Below are 25968 nucleotides of genomic sequence, written 5' to 3'. Positions count from 1 at the left end.
TCTCCTATGTCTTTTTCAGGCCTGGAGATGTTCACCTTCAGTTAGAGAGATGGTGAACTAGAGGAGAGGTGGAAAGTGTCAGTGAAGAGACATGAAAAAATAATTAAACAAGGGCTGAAARCAGGCATTTATTGTACTTCTGGAAATGCTTCTGAATGCATCTGAAGTACAGGAAAAACTGAGTGTTGCAGTCATGGTCCCAGGAGAGAGGGACACAGTTCTTAAAAGTATGTGAACTTCAGAGAAATAGAGGCATCTCTTATGGCTATGAAGCCTATTTTTTTTTTTAATTGAAAGGATGGTTTGAATTTTTCTCACTAGCTGTTTCATTTATTTTCCAGTCTAGTTAGAAATCAGCTCCTACTAAGGAGAACCTGGAGAATAACTCAGTGGTAAAACACTAATGAATCTCTGAAATTAAGCTCTCCATTGGAAGCATGGGGCACAACGCAGCACACAGGGACTTCAGTGCAGGGGAGATACACCAGGTGGGGCACAAGACATCTCTGCCATGGGCACATYACTCCCCACTCTCTACCTAGGCACTTGGAAAATATTCTGAGTGTGTCTTCCAGGAGGGAAAAGCCTGGCATTTCTCTTCTGCATGAGATGCTGCCTGGTCCWTGGGGCCCTCTGGGAGCCGTGTGCCTGTGCTGAGACGTCAGTAACTTTCCACGTCAGCTCCATGAGCACAATTCCTGTGCATAACTGTCTGAGCATCTTTAGTCTCTGAAGATCTCTGTGATTTCTGCCGCTTCCTTTGACGATATAAATAATGTGGTCTATTCTTAGCTCCACAGCAGTATATTCAAATCTTTATCTAAATTCTGCAGAATTTTCCATTTCAGATGTTTGGGCTTCCAGAGGCAGACTGCTACTTATCCCATGCATGCCATTATTCCTTTGACATATGATCTGAAAATTCAGTTATCAGACCAATTACTGATTTTACTGAAATTTACAAGGAAAACATTAAAGTTTGATTAAGTGAGCATTCCCACTGGACTGATCAGCAGAGAGACCAAAATTAAATTGTATTTTTAATAGTTTCATCCTGTTGCAATGCATGAGGAGTATGTGACTGTGAAAGCCCTTTGCCAGAAAACAAAATTCTGAACTCTGAGCAGCTCAGCAGAACTTCRAGCAGAACTCTGAAAGACATCTTTCACTCATCATAAAAGTGAGTACATGCTGTTCAAGGGCCAGAGTGGGGCCAGGCCAGTGGGGTCAGAGGTGCCTTTCCAGCAGCAGCACTGGGAGTGAGCACCTCATATGAATTATACATGCAGCTGAACCTAAGTGGAAACAAGATGGGGTCCTAACCTTTGCTGTTAGAAAAGGCTGAACAGCATCATGTGGAGGAGCAAAGCAACAGGAAAACACCTACTTCTTATCTGGAGCTGGATCAACAACAGTAGAATGATCTGTTATTGTCATGTCGTGATAACCCAAGAGACTTGGGCTGTTCCAGGCATCAGTCTTGGATGCCTTGCATCAGAACCAGAAGAATAATGGCCATGATGGACATCTCCAAAATGCTAGTGGGGTTCCTRTTTGTGAGGCACATGCTCCCAAAGGACACTTCTGCAGGGTGTAAAGGYTTTTATCCCTTACAGCTACCTGTGATATGCACCCAGCTCATTACAGACAGATAAATGTCTGCCTAATTGTGCCCTCTGAAAGACTGGACTGACATCTTGAAATACAACATTTGCAGCTTGCAGGTGTAAAAAAGCAAATTCATTTTAAACTTTTAATTGAGGAACAGATGAATCAGTARAAAGTAAAGGACAGAGATGTAGATATCTACAGTTGCGTTATCKATTAAATGACTGAAATCAGAAACTCTGAGCTCTGCCAGCTGCTGGTTTACAAGTTTTGTGCAGTGGCTGAACAAGGTCTCTGTCTGGACCTTGTGCCTCCTCTGAGTTCTTGCAGTATCCAGAACTGTTTCTTAACAGGGTTGAAGGTGAGGATGTGGTGGGTTTGTGTACTGCTCAGAGAAAGTAGGGAATTTACTRAAGGGGGTGGAATGTTTGAATTTGGTACGGGACATTGATGTCAGGGAACCACATGTCCTTCAGCCACCATGAAGCGCTTCCCATCTGCACTGCAGCATTCAGTGTCAGGGTACAGGGGCTCTCACTCCCCCAGTTTTCCCTACCTCCACAATATCTCTCCATCTTCCAGCATGACAGTGAGGAATAAGGGAAAGCACAGAAATGCCTTTTAACCTTCAGTCTCCATCAAATCAGAATTTCCTGATGATGCATAATACATAAGCACTTAGTGTGTTCCTTATGAGGAGGGGTTAATGAGTGAAATGAATTGTGTCGTGCCAGGGYCTGATTCCTTTGGAAAGCTTCTCTYCSCTTCCAGAGCCTCTGGATTTATCTTTCTTAAATAAACACACTTCAGAAATCTTTTGGAGTGTAAATAAGTCAGGGCAGCAGCAAGAAAGCAATTGCCAGTGAATAATTTGTGGAGCTGCTTGCAGCTGGCCCACCCTCCTGGGGCCAGACCTGCTGGTTGGTGATGCCCTGCTTGTACCTTGATGATCTCGGTACACAAGCTCCCTCATTTAAAGAGGTTTCCATGATCCCCACTCATTCTTTTCCTCCACCCTCCCTCCCTTTTTGAGCTGTTATCGCCAAGACACTGTTGACTGCAAGTACTTCAAACAATAACCTTCTGAATGATTTAGCAATGCAGYTCCTTCAATAACAGGTTCCTCTTGGATGAGATACATTCATATTTATGTAGGACAGAGGTTTTGGAATGCTATTAAATTTACATGGTGAGCTAGCAGAGCAGCCATCTTCATCTGATATGAAGAATGGGAAAAACAGCCTCTTCASAGTAGCAGGGAAATATTTACGAACACAGAAAATTCCTGCCAGTGTTCATTACCCCAGCTGGGGGATGAGGACTGTTCACATTAAAATGGAAAAGCTGCTGAGGTTGTGAGTCCATCAGGCTGGCCTGGAGCGGTGGGATGGGAAGTTTGGTGGGGTAGGTCATGAATGGGTGTTTTCCACTTGTTTGACAAAGCCCTAATGCTGGAACAGGCTTTCTACAGCTTCTCAKAGAAATGAAAAAGAGMAAGAAAACTTGCTGGGGTGCAGARAGAGTGGATAAGGTATCACATCACWCAAACTCTGKTTTGGTTATGGATGGCCAGGTGAAGTAGCATGGCCTAAGGTGAGGGGACAGCAGCTAACACTTCATGGAGCAAGCAARGCTTGGTCCAGGGCACAGCTGTCAGACAGAGAAGGGCACCAGCACCTGGCACTGCAGCTCAGAAGGGTATTCCCTGCAAAATGCCGTTCCTTAGGAGCTTGTTATCCCTAATCCACCGACATGCAGAGCTCACAGGTGAATTTTGAAAGCAAGACTCACCACACCCATGTCAATAAGCAGAAACTGGGTTTTCAAAATATTGCTAGTTGTAGACCATGATCCCTTCAGCTAAGCCTCTAGAGAAAGGCCACAGGGTCATGTCTTGGGCCTTCAGCAGGCATTAACTACAGATGCAGCCAGAACATGCCTAGCCCAGCCAGAGAGCAGAAGAGGTTTGTCTGGAGCTAAAGAATGAGCCAAAACACAGGTGGCAAGGGCCCAGCTGCACTGTGGGGATGACGGGCTGCAATGGAAGGGAGCTTGGGCCCACAAGTGACATGTCCCAACTTCACCTCCCTTGTCGAGGCTGGGAGCAGAGCTGCTGGAAAGCTCCTGTGCCACCTTCACATCACAGCAGGGCAAGGCCATCAAAGGCCCAGCAGCTGGCTCTGTTTGGAGGAGTGACACACAGGTAAACGTGAGACTGGGTTCAGTGTGAGCAGTCAAAGTCCATCGGGAGTGGCTTTGCTGAGCCCTGTGTGATTTGGCACCACTGTTGGCAGTGAGCAGCCTGGGGTGTGTTGGCTGTGTGTGGGTTTGGGGAGCACTGTGCCACTCACCAGCTCGGCCCCATGGCACTGTTCCCTGTCTCACTGTGTCAGCCACATCACCAGCCTGGGCTTGTTTGGAATGGCAGTGCTATGGCTGCCCCTCCTCCAGCGACCCTGGCCAAGCCAGAATCCCGGCACCCAAGGACAGATTGCTCAGGCAGGCATTCCAGAGAGGGAGGAGAGCATCAGAGCAGGGATGCAGGGCTGCTGAGCATACCACATCCTTCTCCACCTCGGAGCTGGCCTGCTTCTCTCTGCARTGTGAGGGGCCCTGTGTTGGCAGGAGAGATGTGACCCCGAGCAGCTGAGCGCCTGTGACCTTTGAAGGGYCTGTGGCACTTTTTTACAAGAGCAGAGAGGCATTTACAGTGACACTGTGGCCAGCCTCCAAAGCGTGCAGATTACTTTTTGTCTCCTTAAATATTCTTTGTGGCGTCCATCAGCTCTAGAAATGCCAAAAGCACTGGAGCAGCTCCAGCTGAAACAGATAAGTTGGTGTTATTCATGTGGCAAAGCAGTATTTTCACCTCCCTTTCTAAAGTGCTGTGCGTGGTAAGCAGGCTGTTCAATAACCTCTACGTTTAACCTCCGCAGCGGCTGCCCCCCAGCCATCGTCACAGTGGTGGCTCCGTGGTAAATAAGCAGTTGGGAGGAAGAAGTAGTATGGAAATGTATGATCCCTTTATAAAACTCACTGGGCTGTAGGTGGCAAATAACTTCAGCGATTCCCAAATGGCCTCAAAACATAGCGGCTGCAGAGGCAAATTAGTCATTTTATGCTCTAAATACTTAATGTCAGTGCTAAAAATGAAGAGATGGGAGAATGTTGTGGAGAAGCAGATCAGGGTGTAGCCAAAAACAAACCCCATCCTCATCTGGTGTAACTCGATGTGGAGCAGCAGCAGAACCAGCTGACAGCCACTGCCCAGCCAGTTCTGTGAGCATCACTAACTAAGAGCACTATGGGAGAACTATGCTTCAAATATTGATACTGAAAATCATCATTTCTGACCCAGCAGAGTTTGAAACAGAGGCCAAAAAGATGATGTCAAAGGTGCTGTCCACTGGCAGGCCAAGGGATGTGAAAGGCACAGCATGAGGCTTTTCTCCTTGTGTGGGAAATAAGGAGGGGAGAGATAGGAAGCTGGCATTGAGGAACGGAGTTTAAAAAAAATAAAGGACTAACAAGTACAGGCTGTGGTGTGCCTTGAGAGGATCAATGCAGCAGCTTTCCAATGCGGGCTAACTGAGGCAGCAGTAATGWGAACCGGGAGCAGCAGAGCCCACAGCTCTCCCCCAGGACGGGCAGAACAGGAGCTGCTCGGAGCCGACCGGTCCAGCTGGTGGGTATTGTATCCACGGGCTTTCAGCTGGGAATGGAGCCTGGTACTTGGGCTCTTTTCCTCCTGATTAGCTCCTTTTCCTTTGGCAGCTGAAAGGACACTTGGCAGCACCAGGGCTTCACATCTTGTTGAGTTGAATAGGAGGGAGCAGGGTTTTGGCAGGGACKAAAGAACATACCACTGCTCCATCAATGGCCTCATTACTGAGCGCTGTGGCTCACAAGGAGTGGCAAGGAGCGAAGGAGAGCTTGCTTCTGGTGGGCAGACATGGGCTGGAAATGCATTTCCAGCTTGACCTATTACTCTGAAGATATCARCTCAAAGGCAAGTTGAAAGCTTGACAGTTTTTATCTGGAGATGTAAGCGTGTATTGTCTGTCCCTGGCTGAGGGTCTGGAAGCCAGCATGAGTGTGTGTGTGTGTGTGTCTGTCGAGCCCAAGTCAGCAAAGCTAAGCCATCTGAAGCAGAAGAGTGGCACAGAAAATGAAGGGGCAGGCAGGTTTTTAGGAGGGGGTTGGAGTGCCCTGACTGCTCAACAGATGCTCATCACCTGGTCATGTTAGGACCAAGGGTAGCAGGTGTGTTGTTCCCTGTTCAAATCTCTTGGAAAACTAAAACAGGAGACATTTGCCAKCACATACTCCAAGGAAGTATAATACAGCCACCCAGCTAGCTCTATTTTAGCTCTAATTTATTCTATAAATTTATTATAGTATGAATCAATACTATTAATTCATTCAGACATAATAAGACTGTCCATGTAAATGCCATTATGGACCTGAGCAGATGCATTTTTAAAGACATCTAGGTGAGAATTTTTAACAAGCCGATAATAATGTATCCTGCAAACTCTATTTTCCCTATCATTATGTCCAAGCAATGAGAATTTCAGGAACATTCATTGTTCCCTATTGCTAACAATTTGCAGTCAAGCCCATTGTGAACCACGTTAGATCAATATAAAGTACCTTGGAAAATCTCAACTCCTGTATTAATATTTTGAACTATCAACATATTAATATTGTATAGAGAGAAACACACAATTTATGTCATGGTTAAGTGRGGGTGAACGCTTTGAAAGTGGCCCAAGAGTATTTGCAAGTGAAAACTCAATGTGATCTGTAGGAATTATTTCATGTAGAAGATAAGTKCAGCCATGTAGGGATGAAAGTTATGGCAGTGGAAGGTGATCCAGGAACATAGCAAAGGATTTTAGGATAGAAAATTATCAAGTGTACGGTACTCTCAGCGGGTACTTGCAACAAGGATGAAATGGGGACAAGAAGGTAAAATGGCTGTRGTGGTTTTGATACAAACATCCAAGTGCCATGCTCTCCTGATTCTTAAATCAAGTCTCATCCCTRCTGGTCCATCCTCAAGCCCCAGGAGCTCCCTGCCACCCACTGAATGTCTCCTGGGAAGAGGGGAACACAATGACTGGCCAGACTGGTTGTTCCCCACTGTTGAGCAGCCCATGCCTCCCTGCCCTGCACTGTGGGTACCCGACTGCTCTGCACAAGTCAGGGATGGTGACACCAGCGCTGYCCATCACAGCACACAGGCCAGCTCTACTCCCTGCAGGCAGGCTTTCCATGGCAGCCCTCCAGCTCTGGGCASAGCTATAGGGACCAAATTGCAGCCTTGCTTCTCCAGGGCGATTTCGGAGGAATTCCCTGAAGTTAAGCTAAATTTAAAACCATTTCAAGGAGGAGGAGTGAGAAGCAAACCTCATCATCTCAAAACTTGCTCAGACGGAGGCTCTGCTCCGCATACCAAGATGAATAATAAATAGCAGTCATCCATCCATGTGGATGGATTGACTCTGCCCACAGCAGAGGGTGCGAAAAAAAAAAAGTGTGAGGTGAGCATTTCCCAGCAGCTCTCCCTCTGGAAACCTCTTGCTCACATGGTATTGATTGAGAGAAGGTACAAAGAAAAGACATTAGTTAAATAAAATGTTTTAACATCAGGCAGGACATCGATGGCTGAATTGTTATCATCCARAAGAGTCTCTGAGGAAAAGGGGAGGGAGATCTTGCTGAGGTTGACTCCAGCAGAGAACAGTACCAACACGCTCTAATGTCCTGAATCCCTCCTGCCACACCTGGGAAATGCCCAGGCTCCCTCCTCCTCCCTCCCCGTGTCAGGAGCCCACCTCTGGCATGGTGGAGCTCCGTGTAGGGTGTGCTGCTGAGGAGCTGAGAGCCAGCTTGGAGGAGCTCCTGATCCAATGCTTGTCATGTTCCCAGGGCATCCGTGCCACCTCCTGGGACACCGAGGAAAAGCTCTGGCAGCTCACTAGGCATCATGATGCTCAGCTTTTAGGCATTCCTGTGAGACACGAGGAGAGGAAAGGCAGGAGCAGTGCATCTGCAGGCAGGAGTCTCGGCTGGCGCTGGGGAGCCTCTCCCCTCCCTGTCTGATACCAATCCCATAAATGATCCCGGGGGCATTTGACTGCAGCAGTCGCTTACGTAAGGGCAGCCTGCACATCAGATACACCGTGCTGGAGCCCCAGACCTGCCTGCCTGCCTGCCCCTCTKCAAGGGAGGGTTAAATGATACCCTGTCAGACAGGGGTGTCATGGCTGGGATGTGGGRGGCAGAGGGATCTGTGTTTTCCCCCTGTCTGATGCTCCAAGCTCACTGTCCAAGCAGTTGCCTCAAAAGGCTTTAAGGGCAAAGCCATCGTTGTAGCTGCAGTGAAAGAACTGAATGCAGCTTGGACTGTACACAGACATGAACACACTGCACAGCTCTGGAAACCTTGGGAAATGGGTGAAAACATGTTTCTTTTCTGGAAGAGCTGGAGGGATGTTCTGGTGCTCTGGCACCTCCCATCTCACTGCCCTGGGCGGTGGAGGGAGGAGATTGCTCTGGCAGTGGGAAACTAGGGTGGCCAAAATCAATAGCGAGCTGCAGCCCTGGCTGGGGAGCTCCTGGGACCGGGGAAGTCTCTGCCTGGGACAATAGATTATTTTTAACTAGCTCCAATCTTCAAACACTGTAGCTTAAAAAAGGGGGGAAAGAAAAGAATAGCTGATTTGTGCAAGCTCCCCTGCTCCTATTAAATCTGTGGAAGTGGTGCTCTGCATTTCAATGGGGGCAGGACTGAGCTTCTCATGAGATAAATTGCACCCTGTCCCTTTGCATGCTCTGCGTAGCTACTCCTGGCTTGCTCAGCTTCGCTCTTTCCTGGCCCCCCTGCGAACACCCCTCCCTCTCTGAAGCACTCCCCAGCAGATTTTTTTGTTGTTGTTGTCATTTAGCTATTCATTTTCCATAGGCTGCCTTCATTCCCGTGGCCTTTTGCAGCTAGGAGACAAGATGTTGCCTTGGAAACAAAGCCCCTTAGATGTTTGGAGTCTCTGGGATTGCTCTGTCTGCTCCCGAGTACTTTTAGGTTATTTTTATTAACCACACAAAGATGCAGCAGGCTCGTAGCCAAGGCAGAAAGTAGCCCTGGGAGGTGGAGGGAAAGCAAGAGTCTTACTGGCATCGCTCACTCCACTGGGGATATTTTTTTGCGATGCACCATGGGCTGAACGCCTGCGAGAGAAATGGCATCTCCAGAGAGTGCTGCGCAGGCAGGGCTGTTCCTGGGGCTGGGATGGCTGCAGGCAGGCAGAGCTGCAGTCGTGCTGGGGAGAGAGGCTTGCCAGGAGAGAAAAAGCCAAAGTAACCAAGAAGGGAAGATAGAAAGGAGCTGGGAATCACAGACATTGGGATTTCTTGGGGTTTCTCAYTTTCCAACTGTGGCTGTGTCGTGGAGGGATCCAGTGTGCACTCTGCTGCTGAGATGTCATGCTGACTATAGATCTGGGCTGCTTATTTTAGAAGAAATCGGATTTCTAGACCCATTAGGCAGCTGTGAAAGTCTCTGCTCCAAGGTTTTGTTGGCAGTTCTGCTCTGTGCCGCTGGGCGAGTCCAGGGCAGCACAAACAGACCCCAAGCCTGARCTTTGCTCTTGCAGGATGGGTGGAGAATGCTGGTTACTTCTGCCCCCAATCTGTCTGCAGGAGAGGTCTGACCCCTTCTGCATGGGCGTTTCTGGGAGGCAGAGGCTGTACTGTTCTCACATCCCATTATCCATAGGAATCACTRCATGACACTGCCAAATCCCAATCCCTCCATGGAGGACATTTTGGAGTAGGGTTTTACTACTTTTTCTGCAAAGACATAAAAAAAAGAAACAAAACAAAAGCAGATTAAAAGAAGCTCCCTAATCCCTGGATGGTACTTGAAATATTTCCAATCCAGCCAAAGTATTACAGAAAAAAAAGTGAATATATATAATTTTCCAATAAATAATCAGTACAGTATTAAGCTTTGTCAGCACTGCTCTGCTCTGTAGAGYCACCCCACCACTGCTGCTTCCCACTGCAGCAGCTGCAGGACTTGCAGACCCAGGGAGGGTGGCACAAAGAGAGGGGGAGCATGGRGGGGAAGGAAGGAATTGAAATGGGATGAGCCTGGGAGATGGAGGGTGAGGACTGGCAGTGCCACGCTCCCAGAGATGAGCACCAGCAGCTGACAGTCACAGGGAGCCTCCACCCTGGTGCTGTAGGCATTTCCATTCCTTGCTACAGGCAGGCACTGCTGCCATCCCCACTGTTCTGTGGGGCTTGAGGTGACCTGTAATGGCAGCTGTTTTTGGGGGGATCCACCCTCTATCCCCCACATGTATCATATAGCTGTATGACAGGGGAGCAATTCCATTGCTTTGTGGCATTTTCCACCATAGCTGAGCCTCACAGATGCCCAGGCTRGCAAGATACTCACAGATTTTCTTATCCCTTCTGGTGCATCCTCAGCAAAGCGAGGAAGTCTACCTCACCCTCACAAGTGTCATAAATGCTGGGTGCTTTTTTCTCATTGTTGCTGATTTTCCTTGTCATTACTACATGATGCCATGGTTACAGAGATGTAGGACTAATCCAGTGACAGCAGTTTATGGGCTTTTTTGGTTTTGATATTCTTTGATGCTATATTTGTGCCAGAAGAATAAATAATAAATACACAAAACAGCATCAAAGATTTCTTCCGGCCCCCCAGCCTACTTCTGCCTACCCTTGTTAAGCTGTTAGAAAGGTAATTCTCTGCCAGCCACTTAYTTTATGAACTATCCTGTCATCTAATGATGCACCTGAGGTCCCATTTATCCATTTTCTCTGAAAAGAGCAGTTAATAAAGTTCCTCTTAATATCCCTGAGAACAGCTTCCCCTGGAACAGCAATGCTCACGCTCAACCCAACAGACTCCTTCCCCTCCCTCTTCTTTCCCTKTCCCTCTTCTTCYTCTCCCACCCTCCCCCTAGCAAAGGGTTGGGCAACTTTCTTGATGTTCTTGTAAGGAAAATATAGGACATTTTTTCTCTGCAGCAACTTGAAACAATGCATGAGCAAATCTGTTAGTGTGTGACGTGCCTCAGCCCCRGTAAGGAGGAACTTGCTGGGGGTTAGTCTCTGTAATCCCTGCTGATCAAAGGAAGAACTCCTCCAAGCCTGTTACAAGCACCCAAGTCTTGATTTTGCTGGAAATACAGCAGCACAGGAGAGATTTAGCTAAAATTTTGTCTTTCATCTGCTCTGAACTCTGGGACTCCTTTTAAGCAGCCACAGACTCCTCAACCAGTCACTGCTCAATCTCAGCACCATCAGATGCAGCCTCCACTCACAGCAGAACCTCAGCCAAATGCTCCTCTACCCCCATCTCTTGGAAATTCTGTTCCTCCCTGCAGAGAAGGATTCACAGTCACCTGGAAATTAGGAGGGACAGAAGCCTAACAAAGATTGTAGTAGTAAGAAGTCATAGGCAAAATTTTGCTAACCAATCATTCAGTGAATTACACACATGACCAAAAAACAGAAAATTTGAGGTGGTGACAATCAAAATTAAAACAGRAAATAAACTGTRAATGAAGGACTTCTGGCGAKAAAGTTCTTCTTGTACTTGTTAACRGACCCAGACAGAAATGTTTGATGAAATTGCTAAAAAACAGTCTGAAATAAACCAAAAACATTTGTAAAATCTGGTCAAAATCCACAGGTAGTCACAGACAAGAAGAAATTACATGAGAATTTTTCAAGAGGATTTTGCATTCCTGAAAGGACAAAGTAATTTGTTTTCATTTTTCCAACTTTTCATTCAAAACAAAWTTTTTTGTTTGAAAATTGACATACTTCTAAAATAATACTGAGCACCTACATAACTCAAAATATTTTGATAGAGCTTAAGGCAAGTGCTTTGGCTGGATGTGAAATTAAATTTTTCAGAGGATTTTGGGTTCACAGGAGAATCCATGTTTCACCCAAGCTGATTTTTCACACCACCTAATTTTTCAGTTCTGCTGCCAAGTGGAAGAATCAGTATTCTTTGGCTGCTGTGATGCCTAATGTCACATCAGCAATTCAAGAAATAATTTTGAGACCCCCCCCCCCCATCCGGCACAAAGCTTGAGTACRCACAGCAAACCCACCAACTGCACTAGCTGCTGGAGAGCAGTAAGAAATCCCTACTCAGATATCCCAATTATTCATTACAGAGAAAAGGCAACAGGGACATGAAATTTAACAGGATTAGGGCAAAGGGAGGGATTTTTCCTCCTCCTGTTGTCCTTTAAGTGTACATCTTCAATATARATCACCAAGTGAAAAAGGACCCTAAAATGAAACAGGGCTCTTTCTCGTTGAAACCCCATCTCTTTCTTCAGGGACAGATGAATGTAACCCATAGACTTAGTCCTTCATCATAGAGGCACTGATAAATCTGTGAGATTAATTGTGGAGTGGAGATTAGCACCCACCGTTCAGCATCAAGCTCTGAGCATTAAACTAATTACTAGGTTCCAGCGCTGCACGACTTCCCAGCAGGATGGAGCTGCCCTATAAATCATCATACACAAGTGGCATTTAGCCAGAGATGTTAGAAAAATCTTTCTCCTGAGAATGCACCCACCATAGGAGCTTGCTTCTCCCTCTGTTCCAAAGACAAAGCCTGTTTTCCCCCTTTGTGGTGAGAAAGCTGGGAAGGAAACCGTGTCCCCCCTGCCCTGCCACCCTTAACGCAGTCGCCTGGAGGGATATCGGTGTGGAAAATCATAAAGACATTTGAAGAGTGGAAGATGTGCAGGCTAAAGCCATCAGGAATTCCCAAACCAAAAGTGGGTTCTCAGAGAATTACTGCCACTCCTACTCCGTTCATCCTCAGCGTTGCAATGAATGGAAAATCGCCATTTGTTTTACAAATGCCAGGAGCCAGTGCAGCTTCYCCACCTGCTCTCCCCCCGTGGCATCTCAGGCATTTCCCTGCCTTTTACTGCAGCACAAATAYTCCAGTGCTGTTACATTTTATGGACTTTTACCCAGCAAAGGCTATCAGGGAGAGGAGAAGGGCAGTAAGCTGCAAGGATTTTGCTCTCTCATCTTTACATGTTTCCAGSCTGCTCCTCAGCACTGCGGCAGAGCACTTCCCTGCGGAGCATGAAGCCATGCGGCTAATGTCCCCATCTGTGACTCTCTCTCTCATCCCCTCCCTGGTGGGCAGTRCTGTCTGTGCCTGCATGGCCTGAAACTCCTCGGTGAGGGATGGAGTTGGGGCTTTCAGGTCCTGTACCCAGCCCCTTGGCTCAGTGCTTGTAGGGCAGAGGACCCATGGAAGCATTCTGCCCTCCGAGCGATGCTGGTGGAGCGTGCAGTGGCTCGTGGGCTCTTGGGGATGCCCTCTTCTTGAAATAGAAGGGACTGGGAATGGGCAGAGTGCTGTTTTCTTGCCTTCCTTTGCATCTAGTGGGTCAGGACCTATTTTGAGACCATTTAACACATGCTTTCTGGCTTTCCCATCCTTGCTTGGAAAAATCAGGTCAGCTACGCACAGTGTTTGTCTCGCCCAGCTCTGGAGCTTCGCTGAGCTCCTCAAGAAGAGGGGAGGACCCTGCATTTCYTAGGACAAAGCAACCTCAGGAAATKACTTGTCCTTCTTGCAGGTTGAGTTCTGTGTTGTTGGGTGGTGGGTTTTCCCCCAATAGTGAATGAACTACTGTGTTCTACAGGACATAGAGTTATAGGAAATATTGCTATGGTGGTGGCCAGCTGGCAGCCCAAGAGCTTTGACTTGTCCATGCATTATCCATTCCTGGATTGCCAGATAGTCATCAGTCCAAACAAACCAGGAATATTATTTTACATGTGCTGCAGGAGGGGAAAAGAGGGTTATACCCACATTAGGGCTAGCAMATTTTATTTGATGAACTGCAGTATTATACAGAATGGGAACGAAGGTAGTACTGAACACAGAGCAGTTGGCCTGCTGTAAGAGATGTAATAATCTATAATACTAGTCCTGCTCAATGTCTCTCCAAATAGGAAGCAGCAGACAGTAAAAAACAGCTGTAACAAGGTTTCAGGCTAGAGATCCTAGACCACTTCCCAGACACACAGAACTCTCTGGCCAAGACAGTCAGAGGTGACAGTGCCATCTTGGCTCCAGAAGGATATGAAAACCAGGKCTGTACTGCCAGGCAGACAGCACGAACTCAGGAGAAGATCTGGACGTCACCACAGTTGTCAGGTTATGTATTCTGTGCAGAAGARTCTGCCCCTGGGCAGACAGCAGCCCTTCGGCATTGTATCCAAGTCAGCCGATCTTTTTGTGAGATGTTTTACACGAAGGTAGATGGCTACCATGACTGTGGAAAGCCAGCCACCTCTAACTCAGGTTTTTAGGCTTAGCTYTGTTGTGTGATGCAAACTGCTAGARAAGCTACACTGAGCTTTTGTGTGAACCTCTTTCCCAGACCTCTGGGAACTCTGTCCAGAGTTTTGCATTCCCACCTCCAGCTAATGAGAGTGAAGATGGGATGCAGTTTGTCTGCCCACCTCAAAGTGACTGCCAAAGGGATAGATATTAATAACACACTGGATAGATTTTTACCTGCTCAGAGCCTTCCAGGATCTCTCAGCAAGCCAAATACCAAGCCGAGGTAGGAGGCCTCAATCAAATGTTCTGAGGGCAGATGGAAGGGTGCAGGAGGAAGGTTGTCTCTCCCACGATGCACAGCAGCTGCTTCATGCCAGACAGATTTCCAYGGATTGAGAGGTCAGCTCTGAAACACAGATGTGTGAGAAGAGAGGSAGAGTGAGGGGGAGAGTCATACGTGTAGCTATTTATTCAGTGTCTACMAAAACTTCTATGGACTTGGAGCTGGGCCCTGGATGTCTCTGGAAGARGCATATTCATCAGCCCTGCTTTGTTTCCAAGATTCATTCAGGCTGAAATGCTGCAAAAATCACTGGCATTTGTTGCAATGCAACCACACTAGGGATGGGAAGGGGGGTCCATATTTCTGAGATACTTTGTAAGGAGAAGGGGGAGGTTTTCAGTTTATGAGACACGTTCTGCCCCAAAGTTACAGGACATCATTTCTCACTGGAGTAGCTGAGGCACATACTGCTGTGCCCTGAGGTCAGGATCTGGGTCCCCCTAAAGGTTCCTTTCCAAGGACATTCTCYTTTTTGGGTGCTGGATGGTCTCCAGACATCAGTTTGATTACCCTCAGGTTCATGACCCATGAGGGCCACTACTGTTTTCACCAGATTGCTTGCTGATGACTAGTACTGCGATGATTTGCCTCRTACCACCAGCCAAATTGCAGGGCTTATCTTTTCTCCCACTGCATGGATTTTCTGAAATGTTCTGCGAAGCAGCTCCTAGCACGACCAACCACCAGAGGAAATTGCCCCATGGGTTAACTTTTGAGATAGGCTAAGTGACAAGTATCATTAATCAGAGTAAATAACAGCAAGAAAAATTATATTTACTGGGATTTAGTTCACCAAAAGGAAAGGACAGTACAGTGTGGTGCATCATCTCATCTCTCTGGTGGCTGAAAATATTCCTTTTGGGACGAAAAAATAAAAGGAAAAAAGAAAAGAAAAAAAAAAGAAGGCACCTTGAAAGGATCAGAGCCAGGATTTACATGGGGATAGTTAGAGATGGAGTCCTGCTCCAATATGACTCCACAACAGCCAGGGCAGCAGCAGYTTTACTGGTACTTTCCAGGGCTCCAGTCATGGCTGGTGGCGAGGCATGAGTAATTAGGGGTGGTCTGTATCGGTGTGATGGAAAATAAATTGCTTTTAGAGACAAACACGAGTGCTGGTGGTTTCAGACTGTGGGAGGGGCTGCTCTCCCTTCCAGCCAGGTAACACATTAATTGGGCGGTGTGGCTGTTGCAAGTGAAGTCACAAGTTTGCATGCTGAGCAGGCTGCCTCACAGGCTGTGAGCTTGGTGACAGTGACATATGGGAGACAATTAAATAACTGCAGTCATGTCCAGGTTAGGGAGAGAACAGATCCCCTTTTGAGCTGGATTTTTACCGAAAGTCTGGTGCACGGGTAGCTCACAACCCGGGGTTAGGAATGACACACRCTGACTTCCCGCTGTGTTTACAAGCTTCTTGTTCACATCTGCCTGTGGATTTCAGACCCTGCCCTGGCCTTACAGAGCCCTCTCCATTCCCCAATCAGAGCAGAGGTTTGTTCTTCAGCAAAGGATTATTTGGCCTTTTGGCTTGATGTGTAAAGCCTGGGTGTGTAATTTCACTTTCCCAGGGTCTCCAAGCTCAGCTGTCTCCTCAGGCCATGCCCAGCCAGCTTCAATTCTCCCGCTGTAGGTGGATGGAACCAGCATTCAGGAATGACACAAAGTGACAAATGCCAATCTCCAAAATGAACAACCCAAAGGCAATCAGCTCAGGTCTTTGGGTTTCGCCTGCTGTGGAAAATGCAAGGCTCTGAGGAGTGGCAGCAGGACGTGGGAAAGCTGCAGTGATCGGCCAGGATSCTCCTGCCAGATAAGAACCAGCATGAAGGAGATCAGGCTGACYCCTTACCCTCCTCCCAGATGTCTTGTTCCGAGGAGACAGGAGACAGAACAGCTGGGAAAGACAGGCAGCAGTGATGGAAGGAACCGCTCACCATTTTGTAGCTCCTTCCAGCAATCCCAGGGGCCAAGCACTGCCTATTTTTAGCTGCCGAGGTAGCTGAAATACCACCGTGATGTTCATTAACGACAGCCCTGTCGGATGGGAACTGCAAGGCAGGGGAGGGGGGGCTGGTTGGCCTGTTTTGTTTTGCTTTATTTAATTGCTGGCTGCAGTACAGAGGCAGAGCGTGGCGGGAGGCTCGGCTCCTCTCACCTCGGGAAAAGCGGGAGCAGCAGACCCAGGGGAGGCAAGCAGGGAAAAGTCAATCAGGCAGTATTTAAAAATCTACCTGCTGGGCCCAGGGGGAGCTGGAGATTTTAATGTCATTCCCAGCTTGAGATGCAGCCTGGAGAGTGAGAATAGAAAGGGGTATCTTCTCTTCTTGGATCCTTAATTGCTCGTTAAATCATCTAACAAATGYCTGTACTCCTGGATGGCCCCATGCTCCTTGACAGGGGGACTTCAGTCTTGGCAGGGGGGAGGAGTATTTTTAAAAGTACTCGTTTCATCTGCTTTTTCTGGGTCTGTAAAACCAAGAGTTCAGTAGTTCACTGAAAAATAAAACTAAGTCTGGAATATGTTTATTACCGTTCAGCAGGAGCAATAAACTTTCCTTGGAGCTCTTCCCCTGTTCCAGCCTGCTGACTCTCAGTCTGCCCTGCAGGCAGGTGTCCRTGCTGTGGGAGGGCAGCCTCTGTCCCCAAAAGGGATTTCCACTGACTGCAGAGGAGCATGTACCAAAATAATCACCTGCCCTGCRTGCTCAGCCTCCCTTCTGGCCCAAGCAGACTAACAGATATTCACAGCCAGAGGTGTCTGTGCCTGCTCACTCCCATTCTGCCCGGTCGCTGCTGTTCATCTCTGCCTTCTGCTCAGCCCCTCCTGTGCTGGGTCTTACTCGTGGGGAACTGCCACAGTCTCAGTAGCTGAAAAGGTGACACAGCTATTTCCCAGCACAGAAAATATGACAACTGTGCCATTCCCTTTGATGTCTGGCAGAAAGCAGCCTGCACTTAAATCCACAAAACTCAAAAGAAGCCCAGACCCTGCCCATRACAGCTGGAAAGCTTCAAATGTGCTTTGCCATCACAAACAGGTGGACAAATCYGAGACTTATACCTATAACCAACCCCCACCCCCAGTAGTCAGGATAACATAGAAAGACATCCTTMTTACTGATGGATGCTTTTCCTGCATCACCCATGCACAAATAATGGGGCCAAGGCAGACCGCAGCCATTAGCAGGTTTTATGTCTTTTAGAGTCTGTGAAAAGAGCAGAATTGCAGCTCCAGCAGGGCAGGCAAACCATACAGATGATTTATGAATATTCACTCAGCTCACAGAGCACTCCGGGGCAGAAAACAAGCTTTTGAAATTAACTGAACTCTTCAAGGCTCTTCGTTTGTCTTGGCTTTGAGGTGTGAGTCACCAATACTGTTTCTCCAAAATGARCAGAATCTGTACAGAGGACTGGCAGGATTTCTGGGCACTAAAATATGAAGTTAAGTGCTCTGTGAGAAAGATTTTATGTTCATAAAGCCTTCAAAGCATAGAGTCCACCCCATTAAATTTTATGGGATACAGTACTGATACATACATTACTGAGGCTTCTTCAGCTCATAAAGGCTGGGTGTTCAGGGGACTTGAGGCTCTTTCATTGAGCACTGAAATCTCCAGCAGCTTCAGTCTCCTGTGCTTTCAGTTTGTCGCCCTGCAATTTTTCCACAATTGCGCTTTTCAACAAAGAAGCTACAGAGGAGTTTTGATCCTGACCATGCAGATCCTGTCACACACTTGTCATTCCCATCCATACAATTAGGTTATTGTGGTGCTCCTCAAGGATGGCACTCCTAATTGTACCAAGCAAAGCAGGGGCAGAGCCTRCMYTCCCCTTCTGAGATCTGTGGTTTTRCTCTGCACTTGCTGGTTTAGATCAAACACCCTGGAAAGCAAAGACATCCRTCTGCATTTGGCCAGGAATGGRTTTGGTCTAGCAGACAAGGGACAAGGTAGTAAAACAGGAGATTGTCTTCACAAGTTTGYTGCACACACACAAAGAACAAGAGCTCCTCTTTTCCAGTTAATTATAGCAATAAGAATTGGGTTTGTTTCAGCTCATAGAAATGATTTTCAAAGTGATGAAAGAAAAATTCTGCAGATTAACCAATATCCCAAGGGTTTCAGGAGTCTGTGGGTGGTGTGGGACATCCACTTCTTGCAAAGCAAGCAGGGGGGTCATGAATTCTCAAATGAGTGAAGCATCAGGCACTGTTGACTGTTACAGTAGGGCTGAGTTCAGCTATTCTRAGGCTGTCTAGACATTCCCATCCTAGATCTGAGACATCTTCCGGACCCAAATTGTGTCAAAGCACTATTCTCCAGGAAAAGTTGCTGTCCCTGTGAATCTCATTTTTCTGACCAAAAGARATTCCATCTGAAAATGGCCAGCTGGCCCTGCCCTCACCACCATGCTCCATAACCATGGGAGATTCCTCTCCCTCTGAGTCACAGAGCCCACAGCCAGCCAAGGTGGCCTGCATTAACATAAACTAGCCCTCGTAGAAGGGGCTCATAGCAAAAAACAAGAATTTAGGAAAAGCAATAAACCAGCATCTGGAAAAAATTGTTTCTGGAGTCTTTCTGCTGTTCTTTCTGATACAAAACTCCCACTTCAGCAAGRTTCCACACTTGGCTAGCGCAGGCGTTGTTGCTAACAATTTTAAATATCCTTGTACATGTGTGAATTTCTTTCTGTTCCTATGAAACTCCACACATGTGCAATGCAGACTGCTTTGTCTGCTGAGTAGAAATACTTGTTGATGTGAGGTGCATTGTRCAAACAACCTTTTTTCTTGTGATTTCTTTCCTCCATCCTGCTTTTGCCTTTTCAGCTGGATCACACCGTGTGGATGCTAAAGCCCCATCCTGAGGAACACAGCCTCTTTAGTCCCGATGGTTCGGTGAACTGAAATCTGAAAATTTCTGAAATTTCTGGCTCCAAATTCTGCCATGAGCATCTCTGTGACCTCTCATTTCTTTCCTCTGCAGGCTGATGCCAAGATGGTCTGCGATGTCGTAAGTCGGATGGAGGACACAGAGCCTTTCTCTCCAGAGCTGCTGTCAGCTATGATGAGGCTCTGGGCAGACTCTGGGATCCAAGAATGCTTCAACCGGTCCCGGGAATATCAACTYAATGACTCAGCCCAATAGTGAGTATCCCTGACCATAGCCTTTCATGTTAAGAAGCTGCATTTGGTTTTGTTCAAGTTTTAACTGCAGTGAATGACCTCATATCAATGGAAGTGAATATGTCTCTGCTCACAGTCTGGGATGTGTGTTGTGTCACAGGCCATGGCAAGGCACAAAGGAGCAGGCAGGACATTCATGTCCCCCTCTTGGCCAGTCTGGGGTCAGGTTCCCAGACTGTTCCCAAGTGGTTCCAGGTTGGTTTTTGCAAACATGCATCTAGTGAAAGTAGGCAGATCAACCTGTGGKCAAGGCTGATGGCTTCTTTGTCTGATTGAGAGCAGAAGGGTGTGATCACCTGCTTTGTACAGCAGTGCAGCTCTTGGGTTTGCTTTCTGGTAGTTGTATGGTGTACTGATAGGTCAGCTGGGTTACAACCAAGGGTAAGGGACATCTTTACTTTTCCAGGGGTATTGTGTTACTCATGGTGGCATCTCTACCAYAGGGACCACATCCAGATGTCATTCAGTGGTGTTAGTCTGGATCCATGGCTTTGGTTCTTAAGGAGAGGACATCTACCCATAAATGGCTGCTGAAGAGATGTTGAGTGTATCCCCAGTTTCAGTTCAGACCCATTCATAATGATAATTGATCCAACTCATTAGCTTCCACCTAGGCCAGGAGGCTAAAGGTTGTCATCCCATAATCTCAATCACAGCATCTGTTGCAGCCAGGCAGAATGTCTCCTGGGCCTGGACTGTGTCTTGGGCAACAGTCAGCCAAAGGTGGTTAAACACAAACATAAGGAACAGGCAAGCACAGAGCTTTGTTTCCCCRTGATACCCTTGGACCTTTTGGTATTCAGGGAAATGGAGGCTTCCCAATTCAGGGCAATGCTGCGTCCATGCTTTTGCCTTTCACAGTCACATCCCATATCAACAAGTTCACCAGCTGTTTCATGCATTTGTGCAGTTGTTATTGCATGTTTGGATTGCTTGGCATCTCTGCTTAGGGTGTTCCTGGATATCTGTCCAAACACCAGCCCAGGTGTGGTGTGGCTGCTGGTTTTGTTCAGTGTGGTGGGGCTGCTGCTCAGCTGCACCAGCTGCTCCCATCCAGGCTGGCAGGGCAGTGGGGGAGTGCAGCTCCTGAAGGGCTGCAGCAGAAGGCAGTGATGACACATCACCTGGCATTGATGGAAAACTGAATGGGAAACCTGCAGATGTGTGGTTGGTGACACAGCATCCTACCAAATCACGATCACACCTCAGAGATGATCCTGGCATTCTGCTGCCTTTTAATCAGTACTTGGTGGATGTCCATGTTTGATCTATATTTCATTGCCTATAACAGCAAAATCAACTTTCTCTTGCCAGCAGCTTTTTTCTTTCTTCTTTTTTTCTTTTTTCTTTTTTCTTTTTTTCTTTTTTCTTTTTTTTTCTTTTTCTTTTTCTCTTTTCTTTTTTTCATGAAAGAAGGGTATGATAGCATAAATATACCTTTAGAGATATAAATTATATAAAATGCCCATCCTAATTGCATTACAACCTCGTGGAGAATTCTTCAATTGTTTTAGGGCCAATTATCTTGAGGAAAGTATTTTGATTTTCCTTCCATGCAAGATAGCAGTGGAAAATAATGAGCAGAACTCTCCCAATATGAACAGCTGCTGAGCRATGCATCAGCAAGAGCTCTGAAACCACAAGCAGTTTCTAGACATCAGCTGAAGAGGTTCAGTGCTGTAGTATTCACAATTTCAGTGTGGGGTTGCAGCCCAGCCAATGAATTCTGGTGTCTCTGACAAAATCTCTTGCATCCAGATGAGGGTGGATGACCCTCCTTGCCAGGGGAGGGCTGTGCTGCCTCTCTACGTAGCTGCACTGTGAGTTGTGCTGTGGCTGGACACTGTTTTTCTCTGGGCTAGGTTGGATGGGGAAGCTGAAGATGACAAAGTCCTTCTCATTTACAGCCCTGCTGGTGTTCAGGAGCCTCTGGTGCTTCCATCAGCAGGAGCAGAGATGCTGTCACAGGGCAGGGCACTGTAACATCACAGGAGATGGTGGTGCAAKTGAGAGCTCAGTTGGCACTTATTCACGCCCAGTGGACTCCCAGTGAAAAGAGACATACGTTTTATGTAATCCTTCAGTGCTTTGGYGTTGTTTACTTTTGCATGAGTGAAAGATTTGAGACAGTTTTATATTTTTTTTCCCACCCTGGGAAAAGGCTTCTCTTTATTGACACTGATACTCAATTTAAAACACTAACAACTACAAAATGTRTTTTCATTAGGGCTGAGAAAAATAAATTCCAGACAAGAACTGAATTCTAAGTTCCCCAAAGTCTGAAAAACAGTGACGGGCAGTGAGCTGGACTAGCATTTCATTTCAGGCTTCTCAGTGTTAAGCCGTAGGGACTGGTGTTTTGCTGGCAGGAGGGAAGTTTCCTGCAGGAGTTGGAGATTGTGCTCCATGGCTGCTCAGCACGTCACAAACCTTGAAGGCACCAAGTGACCAGGTCGTGTTGTGGCCAGCACAGGTGAGACCTTCAGGAGTGCTCCTGGCACTTCCCTTCACCCCAGAAACTGCCTGCCAAAAATGCCCTGGACGCTTTTCAGAACATCCCCCAGTGCTTGGYTATTTCCAAGGAACCACCACCTGGGCTTCTCTGAGTCAGTGCTGCTGTTGTCCTTAATTGCTCTTCCAGTGCTTTACCCTGAGTTTTTTTAAATGGYTGGAACAACAGGCCTTCTGTTGCAGCCCCTGGGAGACCAAGTCACAGGCTAATCAACAGCCTGCAAGGGTCAGCAGCGTGGCTCTTGCTAGTCTGTCATCAACTGCACTGCAAATAAGTTTAATCTTTTGTGTTAGACTAAACAAGAAGTGAGTGGTAGCTCTTCCCTCCGAACAAAGATGGGCCAGAGCCCATTGCTTGCTAGCCTCTGATACATGCAAATGGTATGGACTTCCTGCAGAGCTTTGTTTCTTTTAGCCTCTAAAGTCAGCCTGTCCTTAGCAAGGATTTCACAGCTACTGCAAAGGAGCAGTAGAAAACAGCACTTTTGCAAAGAAAAAAACATGATCGAGGAAGAGGAAAGGTTCTTTAATGGACCCCCTGTGTCTTGGACTGCAAAAAGCAAAAGCATAAAGAARGCAAGATGAGGGAAGAGAGTAAGATATAGCAATTGGTTTCATCTTTGTTACTGCATTTTTTCGTAGTTCCCTAAGGCAAATTTACGGGTGGGTTGCGTTCCACATTCCTAATATCTTGATTATGTTTTTATTCCTACTTCGTCTCCTCTTCCTTTCTTCTCTCTATGCCTAGGAGCTAAATCTACCTCTGATCATCAAAGAGTCTGGGCATTGCTGATGTCTTTTTCTTCTCCAGCCAGTTTCTGTCTGTGGAAGCACATCTGTGACCCACATTTTGCTTTCAAAATCAGCAAAATAGAGGTTTCCAGCTGGTTTCCTTAATCTCCTACTTTTGTTCASATTTTAAAATTGTCTTGTGTTTCCTAGCCTCGAGTTCCTAACTAGGCTGGTCAGTGGAGTGCAGCACATAGGGCAAGTCTGATYTTAACCACCCAGGGATGGGGACCTGCTTTGAACAGCGTCCAAACTTCAGGGGGGAAATGGAGCAGACGGAGCATCCACACGAGCACTGATTTTCYGTGTGCATCTCCAAACAGAAACAGTCCCTGCAAGATGTGTAGGCAGAGACAGTTTGCAAGTACACAGACACAAAAAAGCTAAAATCCATCTCAAAGTACTGCTTCCAAGTACTTTGAAAGATCGTTTGATAATGCCAGGGCTGTGAAACTACYGTGAAAATGTAAAATATTTTAGGCCTGCATTCAACCCCTCCATCTTCACACATATCAGAGGTGTCAGGGCTAGGAAGCTTGTTGCCTTTGGCTCCCTCCATCAGGAGCCAAGGGAGGGAGAGATGCCTCTGAAGGGGATACAGACCTCACTGCTCAGTGGAGAAAGAGAGATGCACTTATGTTTGTTGCTATGCCACARCTAACCACAGCACTGACATCTCAAGGCTGTGCTAAATACCAAGTGCAAACTGGACATTTTGGTTATTCCATCTTCAAGAACTGGTCTGGCAGTGCCTGACAGAAAAATGGCACCAGACTCACAATAAAACACTGCAGTACCTTCCTTCTCACCCCATCTTGTGAGGGACTGTTTTCTGATCTATTTTCGTTTCAAAAGAATTGTCTTTGCATGATGCTATCACCTTCCCTACTGATACTTCATCCCACGTGCCAACACACACTTTGCATCAAAAAAGCAGTTAAGAAAGTAGARCCAGATGTTGTTGTGATGTGGTGAATGGCTTCCAGATTGTGCCCTGACAAGGCAGCATTGGAACAGACTGCCCAGAGAGGCTGTCAAATCTCCATCCTTGAAAGTGCTCAACACTGAGCCACCTGAGCTAACTTTCAAAGGGAATTAAACTTTGAAGTTTGTCCTGCTTTGAACAGGGGGATGGGCCACATGAAGTCCCAAAATCCAACCCACACTGGCACTCTTGGGTTTGTCTTTTTCCTTTCATTCTTTTTGTGATAATACTGAGTATAAAATAGAGAAAGGGTCTTCATGGTTTGGTGCAGTTTCCTGTTTCTAGTTGTRCAGGACCATGCAGCTCTAGGATAATGTCCACATCCCACAAGTCCCATGGTCTAAACATTTACCTTGATAGCTTCACCAGCAAGGCAAACATTTAGACCATGGGGCTTGTGGGACTTGGACATTATGCACGACTGTCAGGACATGATCCATTTTAATGAGCTGCAATTGTTTCTGGCACTCTCAGASTGAAGGAAGAAAAATTATAGGTCAAGGTTTTGCATTAATATTCCCATCAGGTGTGTAGATTCCATTTTCTCATCACAGCTTTTGCATTAGAATATGGTTTTCTGCACACCCATTTTACTCGTGCCTGTCACTTGCGCTCCCTTGCATTTAATTGGAGGCAGTAGCAGCATAAATGGAACAATCCAATTAATTGGGATGACTTGCATTGCACTGTTTATTGAACAATCCACCTTTGTGTCTTGRAGCCCAATAAAGCAGAAAGGAAAAATGCATCACAAGTGTAGAGGTAGGTACATTTGTCTGAATTTATGGTTTAATTTACCCCAGTAAGTAAATATGCCCATCAGCTCTGAATAATCAAGTTCCCCCTACGACGAGCAAAACAAAACAGTCATAAAGGGCAGAGCAGGTTGAGTGGAATCACCAGCCTTGCTCCATTCCCAAATCTGTTTCCAGGGAGGAGCAGCCCTGGTGCTGGCTCTGGAGTGGAGCTGTTTCTTGTCAGTGTGAGGTGAGGGCATCTCTAAAGTCTGTTATAGTCTAGCAGGGCTTRGGCTTGGTAGAGGTCTTAGGTTTCGTTATTATCCTCATAAATTAAGGAATTGCTGTTGTTATATGGCTTGACCTAGGCTGAGTGTGAGGTGGAGGAAGAACACAATAGGAAAGACACTTTATAAAATCAGCTGGATGTTTTCCAGCATCTCCCTCTCAGTMTTGATCCACCTGGAACACCCAATTTCACCAACACTGGCCATAAACTCCCCAGGGGCTGCCTCTGTTGGTCCAAAGCAGAGTGGAGACAACATGAGGGTATCTTGAAGATGGGTGTTAAATGATGCTCACCTTCCTATTCCRCCAAACACTGACAGGAGAGCATGAGGATTGAGCTTCTTTGGCAGAAAACTCACAGGCAGAGATCTGAAGGACTCTGCATAACACAGCCTCATCATAAGGCGTTGGAACTCATTTTAGTGCACTTCCCACTTGCCCCCTCAGACCCCAGGGCAGAGGGAGAGCTCCACCAGAACCATTCTCTCYTGGGGTACAGCTCTGAAGAGAGCCAGGAGATACAGACTGCCCTGCAAGGAGGAGCAGTGAAGCTGCATAGATAGTTCATTCCTTGAGGACAAAGGTACAGTGGTAGCTGCCTCCTCCCTGCCATTTTTCATTCTGTGTTGCATTGTACACAGAATCCCTTTGTAATCCCTCCAAAGACAGGGTTGTCCTTGGCCTGGGATTAGTAAAATCTTGAGATCTTGACTAAATAGATTGGTATTTAATGGGACACAATTAAAAGGGGTCATCATATCAGGTCTGTCCCCATTTTGACAAAGTTCACACCCAAAGGAGTAGGAGCTGAGGTAGTTCACACTTCCTGGAGGAGGAGACACCCCAAGAACCTGGGAACGATCTCTTCTCCTTTCCCATTTTGCTTAGTGATGAGGAGCTTTGAGCAGCCAGCAGCATCAATAAACACAGCRCAGGGCATCCCCCCAAGGAAACCTGCTGAACCACAGTCCTGAACCCCAGATAATCTGTTCTCATCTCTGGCTGACAGACCCAACAGGAATTTCTTCCTGCCTTGTGAAGGGCTGTGGGTGACAGATTCGGCGCAGTAAGATTTGACTTTTTTTGGCTGAGTATTTGTGTATTTTTAGGCTGAAATGTCCTTACGAAACC

General features: G+C 46.8%; 1 protein-coding gene across 2 annotated transcripts in view; it reads left to right on the top strand.

The window, feature by feature from the left end:
- GNAO1 (G protein subunit alpha o1) overlaps window positions 1–25968 on the top strand; it is a 137927-nt gene that overhangs the window by 71357 nt on the left and 40602 nt on the right. For both annotated transcript variants that reach the window (XM_057364566.1, XM_057364565.1), the window contains exon 4: window positions 19328–19488. In XM_057364566.1, coding sequence (XP_057220549.1) covers window positions 19328–19488 — 161 coding nt within the window. The remainder of the gene's footprint in view (window positions 1–19327; window positions 19489–25968) is intronic.

The sequence above is a fragment of the Malurus melanocephalus genome, unplaced genomic scaffold (assembly GCF_030028575.1).
Source record: "Malurus melanocephalus ecotype Western Australia unplaced genomic scaffold, MMel_1.1 scaffold_40, whole genome shotgun sequence".
Lineage (NCBI taxonomy): Eukaryota > Metazoa > Chordata > Aves > Passeriformes > Maluridae > Malurus > Malurus melanocephalus.
This window is presented reverse-complemented; position numbering and strand designations above follow the sequence as displayed.